At 41.3% G+C, this 17,211-nt stretch overlaps 1 protein-coding gene across 1 annotated transcript in view; it reads right to left on the reverse strand.

Annotated features, from left to right (window-relative positions):
- TMEM132C (transmembrane protein 132C) overlaps positions 1–17,211 on the reverse strand; it is a 298,136-nt gene that overhangs the window by 72,033 nt on the left and 208,892 nt on the right. Inside the window, exon 4 of the mRNA XM_084648976.1 lies at positions 6,392–6,575. Coding sequence (XP_084505102.1) covers positions 6,392–6,575 — 184 coding nt within the window. The remainder of the gene's footprint in view (positions 1–6,391; positions 6,576–17,211) is intronic.

Raw genomic sequence — 17,211 nt, forward strand, 5'->3', positions numbered from 1 at the left:
TCAAAATAGAAAAATATAATAATTCTCTGCATGTGCATAGCACATCCCATCCCAGGTTACAAACACACATGGACCCACTGCAAGTCTGGCATCATCCCCATTTTACAGATGGAAATATGTAAAGGACTAGGAAGTTACATGACTGCCTAAGATGACACAAGGAGCCTGGAGCAGAGCCAGCATAGAACCCAGTGCTTCTGACATCCAGCTGGTGCCTTCGCCACTTTGAATAGCCGGATTTTATGCAGGTGAAATATAGAGAAGGATTTCATCTCCCTGACTCAAAGTCAGGGTGCTCCATTGCCACTATTCTATTTTTGGGCTGCTTTGCTAGCTGCAGCCCTTCTGTGCCACTTGCATGGGGTTCAGAAAGTCTTGCACTGGCCTTTCTGTGAATTCAAGGTGAATTTTCTACAGGAACTGGTGAACTATCCTACAGGAAATAGGTCTGCTACAATGCTGATGTTACTTTATTGGTTTGGGTATCAAATGAGCAGTCAACAAGTTCTGCTGATGGACCTGTCCCACAGTGAATTCTTAGTAGGAGAAATGCTTCTTAAATACAACAGTTTATCAGTTGGAGTTCTCCCATGAACAAAAGTCTCTTGTACAAGTTTCTATCTCTTGGCCTGGTGTTGAACTGCACATAAATGTTGAGGCTTCACAATGAAATGGGATTGTGTGTTTGGGTGTGTATGTGTATGCACGTGCCACAAAAGTGAATGAGTTGGAGGTTTTTTGTTTATCTCGTTAGTTGGCAAAAATCAACACAGCTGGCTTCATTTGCTCATGATAGGGTAGAAATTTGAGGAGGCTGTGGAACGTAAGCTGTGCAACTCAGGTGATGGCTACGCTTGCAGCTGTAGAGAGCTTTGGGTTAAACCAGCCTTCGGAGAGTGCACTAGGGAAAGTGCTGCAGTCTGTCCACATTGACCGCTTCAAGCACACTGGCGTGGCCACATTTGCAGCAGCATTGGGAGTGGTGCATTATGGGCAGTTATCCCAGCGTTCAAGTGACTGCAAAGTGCTTTTCCGATGCCCCCTGGCTCTCACTCACTCACTGCAAACGGTAAATGTTTGTCCGATCAGATAAGCAGCCGATGTCTGAAACGGAGCTTTGAAATGGCCCTACCGCGATTTCCCAACAAAGGGAAGAGTGACCACTTGGCTTAAGAGGATTATAGGACGTTTCCGGAGGTCAGTCACAGTGCAATAACTTAACTCCTCGTTCACACTGACCCTGGGGCGTCTCAGCCAATACACAACAGCCGTTATCCCTCTCGCTGAGGTGGAGAACCAGGAGCGCTCCAGCCAGGGAGTCAGAGCGCTCTACGTGCCTTGCCAGTGTGGACGGGGAGTGAGGTAGAGCGCTCTGGGCGGCTTTATTGTGGTATAAAGTGCAAGTGTAGCCAAGCCCTTAGTACACCTTAATTGGCAAGCTCTAAGGTTAGTTGTGATTAATTGAAGAGGTTTTCAAAAGCAGCTTAGCAGACAATTAATCAAGCTCCTGTGAAGACACTTTTCTAATTGATCCAGGAACAAGTAACAACAAATCAGAACGGCTTTAAACAGAACACAACTGTTCTCAGGCAACAGTTCTATAGCAGAGAGTTAAATCTTTGCAAGATTGTTCTTTTCTGTAAATTGTGCTGCATATTCTGTATTTTGATAGGGGAAATCTTTTTCTCTTCTCTCTCTCTCTCCTTCATGCATCCTATTCTCTAATGAATTTTATAAGGCTTTCGCTACCCTCCCTGCCCATGAAGGAAACCTATCCCCACTGTTTCTTATCTTACACTTTGTGAGAGGCACATACACCCTCGTCAACATCAGATGTCCCAGAATGAAAAATGAACGTGCACCGATACTGAAACAACATGACGAGTTATTTTCCAAGTGGCAAATTTGAGCTTTTGGTAGTGCAGAGGCCGATTCCGGATGCCCTTTGATACAATGCCCCCCCCGTGGTAATTTTAGTATACAGTCTTGATGAGTGAGGGTAAAAAACCATGAAAAAAAAGACAGTTGGTTGGAAGGTGGTAGGTACTTTCTGTGGAAAAAAATAATTTATTTTTTAATACAGATTTTTGTTTTTCTAGATTTAAAAAAACAAAAACACATTTGTTTTTTGAAAATCAAAAGCCAAACTTTTTCGATTTTCAAACCTCAACATTTTTTTCTGCCTTTGAGTTTTTTATTGAAAGCCTTAAGAGCTGCAACAGAAATGTAACCAAAAATGTCCACTTTTCATCAACTTTTTTTTTCTTTTTTTTAGAAAAATTCTACCAGACCTTTAAAAAACAGCAGTAAGTGACCCATTTTTCTCTCCGTTATACCAGTGCTCATCTGGAGAAATCCCAATAAAATCAATGGGGATACCTGTGGAACTGAAAGCAGAATTTCAGCGAGGGAGAGCTGTATCAAAAATGAGGACATTGAGCGCTCAGAGTCACTTGTCAACTGGGTGATCTGGGGCAAGTCACTTCACCTCCCTGTGCTTCCATTTCCCCATCTGTACAATGGGGAGAGTGGTACTGACCTCCTTTGTAAAGCACTTTAAGATCAAGTGCTATAGAAGAGCTGGGTCGTATTGTTTCCTGTTAGCAGTGGGTCATTCTGGATTGTCCTCTGCTCTCCCAAGGTATGGAAAGAAATTTGGGGAATGAGGTCTCCAGAGCTTCTGGCCTGTCTGCAGTTTGTTAGGAATGACTCTTACCCCTCCCGCACCCTATGCCTCATCCTAAATGGAATAACCACACGGTGAATTATGGTGGTGGCTCGAGGGAAACTCAGGCTCGCTAATTTTCTCTCTGAAAAACAGACGGATAAAATGGCCTTAAAAGCTGACCAGAGCTATTAACTTCCCAACTCTGGAACATACATCATAGAAAACTGGACAGCTCATTTCTTTGCTACTTTATAGAAAGAACTAGGAACACTGGGACAGGTTTGTTTCACGGATGTCCAGCCTGACAGTTTCGTTTGTTTCTTTTGTTCATTAGCACCACCAGCTTCTTAGTGCTCCTATTTATTTGTCCGTGTTACCTCGTTAGCTAACCAGGCCCAGGGTAACGAGGTGCTGTTACAAGTTTCCCTGTTGGTTCCTGGTGGAAGTTAAATTGATTATTTAGTTGCTGTGTTCCTACCACCTGCTCCACTGAACCCTGACCTACACGGCTATGCGGGTATTGTAGGTTCAGTTCTTTCCGACAATGTCAATTCTTTAATCTCTTCGGTTCCATTATACCAGAACTGCAATCGCTCTAATCCCTTAAAAAAAAAAAAAACCCCACAATTCGTCTTTTTCCCCACTTCTCTCCTATTTTTAAGATAATTAGAAAGAGGGTAATAAGAATGTGTGATCTTGCCAGCTTCGTAAGTTTTAGTCTAGCATTTGAACAGCTCATATGAGAGACGCTGCACTTTCGTGATCCTGGGGTTATATTTATCCCAACAAAAGATTTGTCGTTTCCTGCTTCCTGATATTTATTTTTCCTTCCTCCTTTTTTGCATCTGGTGTTTTTTATGTTGTTGTCCATTATCTTATGCCAACATAATCTGCTGGCTACTCCAGAGAGCTGGAACACAAGTTTTACCCAGCTAATGGATGGGACTGTCCTCATATTAAGTTTCTCTCTAGATATACATCTATAGATATACGTTTAACATCTCTTCTTAATCCATGTATATATTTTATATTATTTTACTCTACCTCATAATCACCTTTAAAAAGAACTAACTGTTTGTATTATCTTTATTATTTGAATTATGGTTGTGCCTAGAGGCCTCAAATGAGATTGTGCTAGGCACTGTAGAAACACATAATAAGATACAGTCCCAGCCCTTATAATCTAAATAGACAAGACAGACAAAGGGTGGGAGGGGAAACCAAGGTACAGACTTTCCCAGCTCACACAGCAGGCCAGTTGCAGAGTCAGGACCAGAACCCAGATGTCCTGAGTCCCAGACTGGTGTCCTAAGCACTGGCCCACACTGCCTCTGTGTTTGTAACTGCAAAGATTCCTCCTTAAAGTTCCTTCCTCCAACAACATAATTCTGAAACAAGCAGTTTTGCTATCTGGGCACAATTCATGTTGAAATCAATCTGGTCTGTTTATTTCTCCTATTTTCCCGCCAAACTATTGAAGAAAAATACTTGCCATAAAACACCAGGCCCTACCTTTTATGTGGGAGATGCTTTACAGTTTGTAGCTGAGAGAGAGACTGTGAAGTACAACTTCTCAGCAGACACAGCATCACGCTCTCTCGCCCTCTGAACAAGAGAATTGCCAGCTAATCAGCTCAGCTGGAAATGAACGTTTAAATGAAGAAAGTGTCCTGGCTGGAGCTGCAGTGTTAGCTAACAGAAAACTGAAAATTCCCTTTATCTCCTAATATCCCGCCAGCAAAGCCAATTTTGCATTGGCATCTCATCCAGCTAGATTCTATTAGCACAATGTGTTATGGCTGCTGCCAAGCGTTATCACAAGGTACAGTAGAGAAACAGACACACACAAGGAAGCTTTGCAAAGTGAAGGGTTTTAAGGTATAATTTTGTCCTTTAAATCCCTTGCAAAAACCATAATGCTTGATGGTACTACCACTGGTACATCCAGGGCCTCATCCCATATTCGTTGTGCACCCCATGTTTCGCTAAATTGCGACTCAGGCTGCTAGAGAAACCAACATAAAAGGATGCATTTTAATCTCTCAGAGACGTGTGCACGTCCATCTGCATCTTGCCTACAAGTGCAAAGGCATTAGTGACTATTTTAACATGTATAAAAATAGATCAGGCATGAAATACAAAGAAGGAGCCAATGAATTCTTAAAGAAAATAGAAGGGGGGGGGGTAAATTCTGCCAGAAGATAGACACAGGTAGCTTCATTGGAAGTCATTGAATGAATCTCCCTAAGGCCAGAATCTGACCCGAAGAAGCTGTCTTAAGTATGTTGTTAAGTCTTTATAGGACTGAGGACATAATATTTATTGCCATATTTAGCTCTACAGGTAATCAAAGGCAACATTTCTCTCTCAGACCAGTTCTGAAGCACACAGCTCTCTACTGACTTCAATTAACTTTGGAGCAGGATCTATGTAAGTAAATCTCCAAAGAATATCGGCAGGAGTTTCACTGACATAGCATATAAGTTGAGGACTACCATACTGATTGCAAAAAATAATTCTTCCCCAGTTATCTAGTGCATGACAATATTATCAGACAAAAGGAAAAAAACATGTAAAAATTTAATAAATAAAAGAGGGCCAGAATTTCACCAACAAAAACCATCAACCGAAAGTATCTTTCAGTATTAAAGTCTGCACTGGTCCTTTAATTTTGGTAAACATCTTGTTTTCACCTAAATATCATTGGGGCTGCTCCTGCTCAAGGAGTTTACACACACATTGACTTCAGTGGGAGCAGGACTTTTTTTTTTTTTTAAATAAATTAGCATGAGGAAAAAATTCCCCAGAAAAGGCAGGATACTCAAGCAGAATTTGTTCAGAATAGACTCTTTTCCAGTGACTTTCTAAACAGCCCAAGGGACTTTTCTTTCTTTTAAAGATACTTTCTGTTCTCTCCCTAAAACTGAAGTGCTTTACGCTGCTAGGGAACAGCCAGCTAATTAGTAGGGGCTTCATCCTCCTGAATACTGAGCACTTTGAACTCCCATTTGTTAACAGGAGTTGCAGGTGGTAAGTGCCCCCAAGAGTTGTCAGCATCCCTAGCCTCTGTTTGCCAGAAGCTGGGAATGGGCAACAGGGGATGGACCACTTGATGATTACCTGTTCTGTTCATTCCCTCTGGGGCACCTGGCACTGGCCACTGTTGGAAGACAGGACACTGGAGTAGATGGACCTTTGGTCTGACCCAGTATGGCCATTCTTATGATCAAACCCTATAGCACTTAATGGAAAAATTAAAAAGCGACCAGCAAGTATATTTTGCCCTCTGTTACCAACTGGTAGCCTAAAGAGAACTGTAAATGAATGGTTTAAAACAGGGGAACTCAATCTTTAAAGAGTAAGGGCCAGATTTTTTTATTTTAAAGGGGCAGCAACTTTTGTGTGTGTGCGTGGGCAGTTAGTCTAAATTGCATGATTTTCACCCACAATGAAATGCGTGTGTGATTCTGGCGAGTGCTTACTGCTCCTATACAAAAAAGGATATCCAACTGATACCAACAGAGATTCCATCACGTAGGGAGAGTATTATTACACCATGGTGGAGTAGTGCCATACTGATCTCGGAAAAGAATTCTTCCTGGATTATCTAGTGGGCAGAGACCACCTCTTTGCCAATCAGTCTCAAAGGCTGCTTCGTACCTTCACAGAATGACAGTCATTTAAAGATGGGACAAGCACCATGCTTTCCAGAGAATCTCTTACCATTGCTAGTGGAACTATTCCTATCAGGTCCTTCTGGCAGATGAAGATTTCAGAGAGGGCTATGTCCGTTGTCCCCTTCCGAGGGTATTCCACCTGCCACGTGATTGGCTGCGTTCCGGAAAGACTGCTGAAACTGGCTATTTCGAAGTTCATCTGCACAACTTCACTGAATAAACTGTTACTCCTGGAAAGATGAAAAGAGGGAAAGGGAAGAGATATTACAGTGATTGAGGAGGGCAAATGAATCATATTAGCTACCGGAAAATGTAGTTATTTATATGCAAATATACAACAAACTTTTCGCAATACAAACAAGAATGATTCAAAATGTGCTTCCCACCAAGGTTAAGAACAGTGAGGTAGAGTTCCTTACTTTACCTTGATCCAGGATGAGATATATGATATAAGCAAAGATATTTACTCAACTGAATATTTTTATAATTTTGCAAATGTGAATTGATCCTAACAGTGAGTCCGATTCTCTTCTTTTGTACATTAGTATAGCCAGGAGTATCAACAATGAAGTAGATGAAGATATACCAGTCTAAAACTGGTGCAGGTGAGAACAGAGCCAAGCCCAATGGTATCATTGTGAATCATTATAACTATATGAACTGTTCACAATTAAACTGAATTTAAAGTCCTTAAATGAGAGTTGGAGTCAACGTAAGACAAGAAAAGAACCTTCCTATTTAACCATATTAGGTCAAGAGGTTATTTAAGCCTTAGACGTATCCTTAGAATCATAGAATATCAGGGTTCGAAGGGACCTCAGGAGGTCATCTAGTCCAACCCCCTGCTCAAAGCAGGACCAATCCCCAATTAAATCATCCCAGCCAGGGCTTTGTCAAGCCTGACCGTAAAAACTTCTAAGGAAGGAGATTCTACCACCTCCCTAGGTAACGCATTCCAGTGTTTCACCACCCTCCTAGTGAAAATTTTTTTCCTAATATCCAACCTAAACCTCCCCCACTGTAACTTGAGACCTTTACTCCTTGTCCTGTCCTCTTCTACCACTGAGAATAGTCTAGAACCATCCTCTCTGGAACCACCTCTCAGGTAGTTGAAAGCAGCTATCAAATCCCCCCTCATTCTTCTCTTCTGCAGACTAAACAATCCCAGTTCCCTCAGCCTCTCCTCATAACTCATGTGTTCCAGACCCCTAATCATTTTTGTTGCCCTTCGCTGGACTCTCTCCAATTTATCCACATTCTTCTTGTAGTGTGGGGCCCAAAACTGGACACAGTACTCCAGATGAGGCCTCACCAATGTCGAATAGAGGGGGATGATCACGTCCCTCGATCTGCTCGCTATGCCCCTACTTATAAATCCCAAAATGCCATTGGCCTTCTTGGCAACAAGGGCACACTGTTGACTCATATCCTTCTCGTCCACTGTCACCCATAGGTCCTTTTCCGCAGAACTGCTGCCTTGCCATTCGGTCCCTAGTCTGTAGCTGTGCATTGGGTTCTTCCGTCCTAAGTGCAGGACCCTGCACTTATCCTTATTGAACCTCATCAGATTTCTTTTGGCCTAATCCTCCAATTTGTCTAGGTCCCTCTGTATCCTATCCCTGCCCTCCAGCATATCTACCACTCCTCCCAGTTTAGTATCATCCTTCAGAGAATGGAAATAAAGCCTAAGTAAAGCCAACAGAAAGGTGCATAAACAATGGCAGATGAAATGTAATGTGACAATCTGGAGGGCTAAGGAGATTTAAAGAGCAAATAGTCAAAGACATAAAAAAAATCTCCAAGAAATTATTAAAAACATCCGTGGAAAAAGAATGCAGGAAATGAATCTGCTAGATTACCAAGGAGTTAAGGGATCAGTTGAGGTGGCTAGGACATTGCAGAGAAGTGAAATTATTCCATTCCATCCATAACTATACACTAACTTATATGGGGCTTGCATATAGTGTTCCTGTGATGTTTCACAGTACTTTGCTTCAAATTACCCCTATTCCCTCTAACAAAGGGCAAGCACCTGTACGTCAAGTGCGACTCAATCCGACTCTCGTCAGATACTTGTATGACTTCACCAAGATGGTAGCTTCAATCTTCCCTACTTTTTTGTGTGTGTACCACAGGCACTTCTGAGGCTCAGCAACAGTCCATGATGAACTGATCAGGAGTCCAGCTTTTAGACTTCCCTAATTACCATCTTTCCTTCTAAACTGTTCAGCAAGCAACCACCAAGCTTGTATGATTATTTTAAAAGTAAAACCTTTCCCATCCCAATTATTGTTTCAATGGTGAATTTTCCTTTGTAAGAACTTAGTCAGGAAACTCTTTACACTAGCTAATGTTTTAAATACCTTTACTTAGTATAAAGGCTTCCTCTCTTGAAAGAGAGAAACTCACACTCTTGTATGACTTGGGTATACTTTCTTTCGTGCATTTAAACAGTGATTTTGTGGGATAATGTGATAGATGTACAGGCGTAGCAATTCATAACTCAAGGTCAGCTCATTCCCATTTAACGAGTTCCTACTAAATAAATCTTATTGCTTATAAGAATAAGGCTGGTTTATGCACTTGTGGAACATCCCAAAAGGAATACATATGGATTGAACTTGTAATTTATTTAAAGGCATGATTATATGCAAAGACACCTGGATCGTCTGAGCTACTGAGTTCATTTAGCTGTTAAAGACGCCATTATGCCTTAGATTAATGGTACCTGGAAGGTATTATTCTCACCATTTCTAGGTCTGATGCTTAGAAAATGACAAAGCTTTATATATGATTGACAATCCCAGAGTTTTCAGGTATGTTAAACAGAGAACAAATTCTAGCACAACTTCAGAACTGCTCTGAGTCACAATAATGACAGGAGAGCTGCCCTGATCAAGAAGGCTGAAGACCTCTCTAAATAGCCTGTGAGCAGATGTAAATACCACAACAAAAAAAGGTCCAACCAGTCCAATGGTATAATCGGGGACTTCTGGACAGGAGTGATCTAGAATCTAAGGTACTTAAATAGTCTCCATTCTGTAGTATCTGAGCACCTCACAATCTTTCATGTATTCATGCTCACATGGGAAGTGCTATTATCCCAATGTCACAGATGGGAAACTGAGGCACAGCGATGCTGACTGACTTGCCCAAGGTCATATTGGAAGTCTGTGGCAGAGCAAGGAACTGAACCTAAACTTTCCCAAGAAATTACAGCACTTACATCTAGTCTTAAATGGCCTCTAGATAATGAGCCTTAAAATCCAATACTATTCTGTTTATTAGAGATATTCTAGGTAATGTGGAGAGATTTCTAAGATACATCACTTACGGCTGAGATTTGCAAAAACACCCCTGAGATTTGAACACCGCTTCTTTTTAAAGAGCTTTGAAAGTCTCAGACTATTATTTCTCTAGTCCTTGGAGTCACGCACAGCTGCCTGGCTTCAGTGGTGGTGGGATATAAAAACACAGCATTTTTAGCAGCACTAAAACATTGCTAAAATATCTTTTTCTGTAAAATGTGTGGCATACAGTATCCTGGAATACATGTGGTACAGTAGAAAGGTTTTATTGGCACTTGCTCGGGATGATCTGCGTAATTCACTTATAGCTCCTCCACGGGTGAGCAATGGACTCATCTCAAACTCACGCCAATAAAACCTTCATACTGCATCATCTCGGTTTCTATTTTCTCTTTCGTATAGGAGAGACAGAAAGGATCAACAGCTGGGAAAGCGGCCACTTGAAAAAAATATGCCTTCCGAGATGTGTAATGGCTGGGAAAAAAAAAGGAAAACCTTCTCGTGAAACATGTTTAATGTTCAGAGCTTGCTCGCTGACTGAAATGGCAATTCCTTAATGTCTAGCATTTAGAACTGCTTAGCAGCCAGAACAGTAAGTAATTATAAAACTTTTCTAATGTACACAGCATGGAGTGATTGCAAATGCAGCTTGTGGCAGGAGGAGCTTCTAAAGAAGTGCTCAGGGGTTGGAGTAGGAGTCTGATTTGGTTGGAGTGAGAGCTTCCCTGGACCAGTTCACTCCATGCATTCATTCAGAGCTGTAAATAGATCAGTCATTCAGGGCTTGACTGTAACTTGGACAAGACAGTAAGAAGTCTCTTTGCAGCACGAGGCAGGCTACCCGAACCTTGGTCTGGGAGCACAGGAGCAAACACCGAGTTATATTCTCTCTCTGAAGCGGATGGGTAATGTTTAGGCAGAGTGGGAGGAGAAGCGAATGGGTGGAGACACAGTGCTGTAACCAGTGCTCACTGGCCAGAGCAGCTGATCCATCTTGATAGTGGTGGGGTTAATAATTTACTACTGGTTTAGTCTTGGTGCTCAGCTCCTATCCCCTGACAGCCAGGAGGAACTGTACCTCAGAGGTGATATGTGCCACTAAGAAACAAGATTTTAGGAGCTGGAGAACTGATTTGTTTATATAAGAATAATTAAAAACATATAGAAGGTGAAGAGAAGGAAAAGACTCAGGAGAAACGCTGCCATACAATTCAGCAGGTCATATTCATTATGGACCAAAAGCTGATTTTTGAATCTCTGGTGATGTGAATTCAATTAGCAAGTGATGCAGGATAACCAGGATTCTTGGGTTTGAAATATTCTTTAGGCATCTCATTGACCATTCATTGGGAACCATATATTAATCAACCAAACCCCTACTGCTTTGAGAAGTATTCCCCCCTTAGCCGGAATCTATCTAGTGTAGATAAATAATACTGTTCAAATCAGTAGCTGTTTAGTTCTGATGGGCAGAAGCTATCCCTCTGCAGACCAAAGAGTTGAAAGCAACATGCTGTGTAAACCTGACCCAGAGACAACCCAGTTGCTGGCAGGGGTTGGGTCCATGTTCTGAATGACACCATTGGAGCGAGGAGTTCATAGCAGATTCAGCTTCACTGGAAAGGTCAAGCGATAGATAAAACATAAAGTGTGTCCTGGTTTAACAGCCTGCTCCGGCCAAGCATGGCCAGGGTTCAGCTGAAGACAGCAGCACTTGAGGCCAGCAGAATGCTGGAGAGGCTGTCACAGAGCAGTGGGCCGGATAAGTCAGATAATAAGTAAGTAGGGCAAGAGAGGCAACACATTTGTCTGTCAGGGTAGAGAACACAGCTGACGAAAGATCCATAAACAAACTGAAATCTTTGTTGAATGCCTGTCTACAAGCATGAACTGGCAGTCCCTGATGAGCGATTTTCAAAATGTTGAGTTATTGCTTTGAGTAACGCAGGAATTTTGACTCTTAAATGAAGTGATTCTAAGAACTGCTACCTGCTAAATCAATAGTTCCGATTTACTGCAGTGACCCTCAAAGATAAATTTAAAGAACCGTGGACTAAAAAAAAATATATATCCCTCTTTAGCTCAAATATATTTTTACTGAAATCCCAGAAGAACCAAATGATTTTTTGAACTACTGAAAACCTCATTTAGTAACCCCTTTGCTCTCCAGTGCTATCTGGTTTGACAGTGACATCTCAATGCAGAGTCACACTTGCTCAATGATATAAGAAATCCAATGAATATCCTTCAGCAACATAAAAGACCTGATTTTTCCACCCTAACTCATGTTGAGTAGCACCTTACTCTACACAATTTCAACGACACCACAATGTATTGAGTAATACAGTGTAGCTCGCAAAGAATGGCAGAATCAGCCCCAGAAATGATCAGGTAACAAAAGTGCATGCTAATAGAATGGCCCCATCAATTGGTTTCTGAAAATAATGCTTGGAAACTTCAAAAAGAGCAGAAAAAAAACAGAAAAAAAATTATGTACAACGAAACACTAAAGCCAACGATCGTGCCTTATTTGCATCTCCCATGCTGTTTATTTTGACACTTTCACTAAAACAACACTGCTAGGGTCATCATTTAAATGGAAATATACCATTTAAAAGACATAACTCCTTTGTGTTACAAAGTGAAATCTCTCCTGCTCTTGAAGTGAAAAACTGAAGGAACTTTCTCTACACCTGTTGTCTTGAGGTCTGGAGTTTGTTTTGAGTCTCATAAATCACGAGTCAGGCTGCAAAAGCATGAGATTAGTTTAAAAATAAGGAAATGTAGAAAATAAAATAAATGTTGGGTCTTTTTTATTTGCCTTCTGCTTTTTGAGCCTTTATGGTTACATTTTTCAGCTTTACTCTACAGACATGATTTTTTTTTTTTTCTTTAAATGAAAGCTGAGTTTTTCAGGTAATCACGACTCCAAAAGCTGGGACTTTAAGAACAACAAATATTGCAACACTTTTGATCAGATTGTTCGAGTTGGCAATGCTGTAGTGTGAGAGACTCATGGTCAAATATTAGATTATTCACTGCTCGGGCACTGACTTTAAGGAAACTCCACAGAGCCAGAGAGCAGAGATTGCAGCTGACATGTATTCCCTCTATCAGACTGTCCAGCTTGACAGTGAAATGCCTCTTCGCAAACCAGCCAGCTAGACTCATTGTTTACATGGTGTTAGTACGTCAGTGGAAAATTCCTCAAATATCATTTTCCTCAAGAGATGAAGATGGAAGCTCCTTTGTTTAGTTCTACGTTCCTTATCCTGGACGTAAGAGACAACAATCTGTGCCTGAAATTAAACCGTCTCTTTCTTTAAGGAATGGAAGAGTGAGAAAACTTCTCCTCTCATAAATGAGTTGTTCTTGGAGGAATTTTCCATCAAAATGTTTTTTCATCAGAAATCATCCATTTGTTGCAAGTGAAACTGTTCTCAGGAAAGGATTGGTATTGATGAATCTTCCCCATTCAAAAAAGTTTTGAAAAAAAGTTTCAAAACTGTCAAAACATCCTGTTTCAAAATGTTCCTTCTTGAAAATGTTGAGATTGTTTTTAACTCAAAATGACTTATTTGAAATTTGAGTTAATTGACACTAAAAAAAAGTTTTTAGAAGGTCAGATCACAACAAAACGCTTTGAAATTACCAAAACAAAAACGTTTCCGCTGACCGAATCCAAAAAAAATTTCTGGATGGTCAGTTTGCAAAAATTTTTGAGATTGACTTTTTGTCCTGTTTTGGGATGGGAAAATGTCTGAAATCTCAAACTCCGGTGGGATGAGAAACCTGCTTCCTGCTCTGCTCTATCAGTTCTGTGTCCAGGGCGGCCACACTCTCCAAACTCATAGGCTAGATTGTGGCAGCATCTTTGTATGACTCTCCAGGAGCAGCTAGTTGCCCCAAGTACAAGCCTTCCTGGACCCTGGAGGTATATATTTGGGCTGCTAGCCGCTGCTGCTGCATGCCTGTGCTAACATGGCCTCACTGCTATTTTTAACAAGGCAGTGCGGGTATGTCTAATCACACTCCCAGATCCAAGGGCAAACGTAGCCTGTAAGTCACAACGTAGTACCTGGCCTGCTCCTGGGGCAGCACTGCCGTATGCTGCCCTAGCCTCATGTTGAACTGCAAAATCCAGCTCCAAGCAAAGCACTTGAGAAGGGTGGTTAAGTGAGTCGCCTCCTATTGCTCATTTAGATAAACACCGTCTCTTGATTGGACCAACACTTGAACGGAGGTTTAACAGACTAGCACATTTTATAGATTTTTTCCCCCCATGACATTAAATATATTTGAGGTTAAGACAACTAAAGCACAACCAGCTCAAAAAGAGACCTGCCTTTCCCCCGAAAGGCCAAACATGATCGATCTGGGGGCCAAACTGTGCTCTCAATTACACCGATTTAAGGACAGTTACTCCACTGAAGTCAGTAGCGCTACTCTGCATTTACACTGGGATGTGAGGGCAGAATTTGACCAATTAGCGTTACAAATCCTCTAGCCAGTTAAAAATAGACCATGTAACAACGCTGGATGTGGAAAAACTAATTGTTTTCTTCTATCGTCTCCTTTTCTTGGCCAGATCAGATAGCCGAGTTCCATACAATGGACTCATCCTAACCTGACATCGGTGTAAATCATGAGCAATTACACTGTTATGAGCTTCTTGATCTCAGTGGAAATGAGATCAAGATCAGACCTTGTATTTTACCAGCCATGGGTTTAATGGTGAGGCAATATTTACGTGGACTTCTTTCCACTAGGAACTGGACTGAGACATATCAATTCACTTTCACATAGGCCATCAGATAGTAATAAAGGTGTATCACTAACAACCCAGGCTGCCTTTGAACCAGTGAAGGTTCATAAACCATTATCTATTCCTGGAGCCACCTAGTTCTTCTTTGTATGAATATACCAGCAAAAGAAGTACAATCACTTAATACTAATTTCTTTCAGAAGACCCTTAATAAGAGATGTGAGAAAGGTAATCCCCATGCAGAGCTATAGAGTGCATGTAATAATTCAAACCATACCAGCTACTGGAGACAAGATGGGTATTAAATTCTTACCTTGCCACATTAGGCAAACTGTTATCTGTTAAACCCTAAAAATCTTTCATGACAGAAAGAAATGGATGAGCTAGCTGGACAATTAACAGATTTGGGAGGCCACACTTTCATGAGAAATTACAGCCTTAAGAATGCATGAAGCTCTTTAAAGGAAAATATCTAATGTATGACCTGAGAAACCTTAACAGCATATGTATAAGTATATATTTTTAAACAGACAATATAGGCTTTTAATTGAATTCAGAGCACTGTTTAGATAAAGGTAAATTAGATTATCTCATTAGGATCCGTACCTTTACATCTCAGACCACAAGATAAAACATGGCCTTTTGATTAATGCACCGGACTGGGACTCAGGAAATCTCAATTTCAGTTCCCACAGCTACCAAAGACTCCTTAAGAGAACTTAGCCAAGTCACTTAGGACTGGATTTTTAAAGGTATTTTGATGCCTAAAGATGTAGATAGGTGCATAGAGGATTTTCACAAGCACCTAGGCGCCAGCTCCCATTGAAACCAATGGGAGTTAGATGCCTGTGTGTTTCTGAAGATCCACTAGGCTGTCTGCATCTTTAAGAACTTAGACACCATTAAAAGTCTGTCCCTGAGCCCCGTGTTCTCTGCTGTGCTGAAATCTATTCAGTGCAAGAGAGGGGGGGAGGGCCAGCAGGGTGTAAGACACATCTTCCTGATTTTCATGGTTCATCTCCATCAGCTGGCAATGGCTCCTATGGAACCATGTGGCAGCTGAGAATTGACAGAGTGCAGGTGAAATGCCCCCGTGTCAGAGTGGGGGAAGGGCAGTCAGCATAGGAGTGGAGTGGAGTGCTACATCATGCCAGCAGAGAGCTCCATTTATGCCGTGAGACTTCTCAGCTGGCCAGATTCAATCACTTTGTGCCACTCACAATGCACATAGTGGCTGGAATAGAAGAGAGACTCTGGCCCTTAATCTCTCAGGGCCAGATTTGTAAAAGGTATTTAGGTACCTAACTCTTATGGATTTCAACAGTTCGGCCCCTAAATACCTTTACAAAACTGTCCCTCTGTATCCCCTTCCCTCTCCATACAATGGGGATAATAAATCTTTTGTCCCACCCTTTGTCTGTTTTCACTAAGCAGATTGTAAACTTTGTGGGGCAGAAGCTGTCTCTTACTCTGACTCACACAGTGCTTAGCTCGACTGGACCCTGACTTCCCACGGTGCCATCATGTGCTGCTGTAATACAAATAATATTTCTCAAGAAAAACTCTCTCCGTGATTCATCATCTTCTCCTTCCTTTGAGAAGTGGGTTTACTATTTAGTATGCATTCAGAACTGAAATCCCTCCATGGCTACTGTAGACAAACAATATTTTCCTTTTTAGGAGATAAACCTTTAAGTGGTAAAAATCTTCCAAGGGAGAGCACTATAAAAGAGACCTCGATCAGGAGTTTTCAGAGGAGCTGCATTCCAAATGCCCTGCTTTCAAGAAACTTTGCATTTTCAAAATGCCATCAGAAAAAAAGAAACTGGATGTATTCCAAACATCAGTACTAAATTATATGCCTGCTTCACCCTGCTAAAAGCAGCAAGAAGAGATTGTATTAAATATGCAAAATTATACTTTTTCGCTCACTTTTAGTTGCTTAGTTTAGTGGCTTGGGAGCAGCAAGTAAAACATTGTGCTCAGTGACAGGATAGTGTATTTGAAAAGCAGATTAAAGGTCCGCTCTTACTGACCCAAACTTCTAAAATGGTGTCTATTTTAAAGCATTCCTTTAGGGAAGATATTGACTGGAACGCACAGAATAATGCATCGCATGTTCTAACAGCTTTGTGAAGTCCTGGCTTCTCTCTGAGTCTGTGTTCAAGTCTGAGGTAGTAAGGCCCACAGGTGGGCCACTGATTTTAGGTGGCAGTAGATGCCATATATCGTGACTTCAGAAAGGCTTTTGATACTGTCTCACATGATCTTCTTATAAACAAACGAGAGAAATATAGCCTAGACTAACCTACTATAAGGTAGGTGCACAACTGGCTGGAAAACCGTACTCAGAGAGTAATTATCAATGGTTCACAATCGAGGTAGACGGGCATATTGACTGGGGCCCTGCAGGGATTTGTCCTGAGTCTGGTTCTATTCAATCTCTTTTTAAATGATTTGGATAATGGCATGGAGAGTACACTTATAAACTTTGCAGATGATACCAAGCTAGCAGGGATTGCAAGCACTTTGGAGGACAGGATTAGAATTTAAAATGATCTTGACAAACTGGAGAAACGGTCTGAAGTAAATAGGGTAAAATTCAATAAGGACAAATGCAAAGTACTCCACTCAGGAAGGAATAATAAATTGCACAAATATAAAATGGGAAATGACTGCCTAGGAAGGAGTACGGCGGAAAAGGATCTGGGGTTTATAGGGGATCACAAACTAAATATGAGTCAACAGGTAACACTGTTGCAAAAAAAGCAAACATCATTCTGGGATGTACTA

The sequence above is a fragment of the Lepidochelys olivacea genome (genome assembly GCF_965140295.1).
Source record: "Lepidochelys olivacea isolate rLepOli2 genome assembly, chromosome: 15".
NCBI classification, from domain to species: domain Eukaryota; kingdom Metazoa; phylum Chordata; order Testudines; family Cheloniidae; genus Lepidochelys; species Lepidochelys olivacea.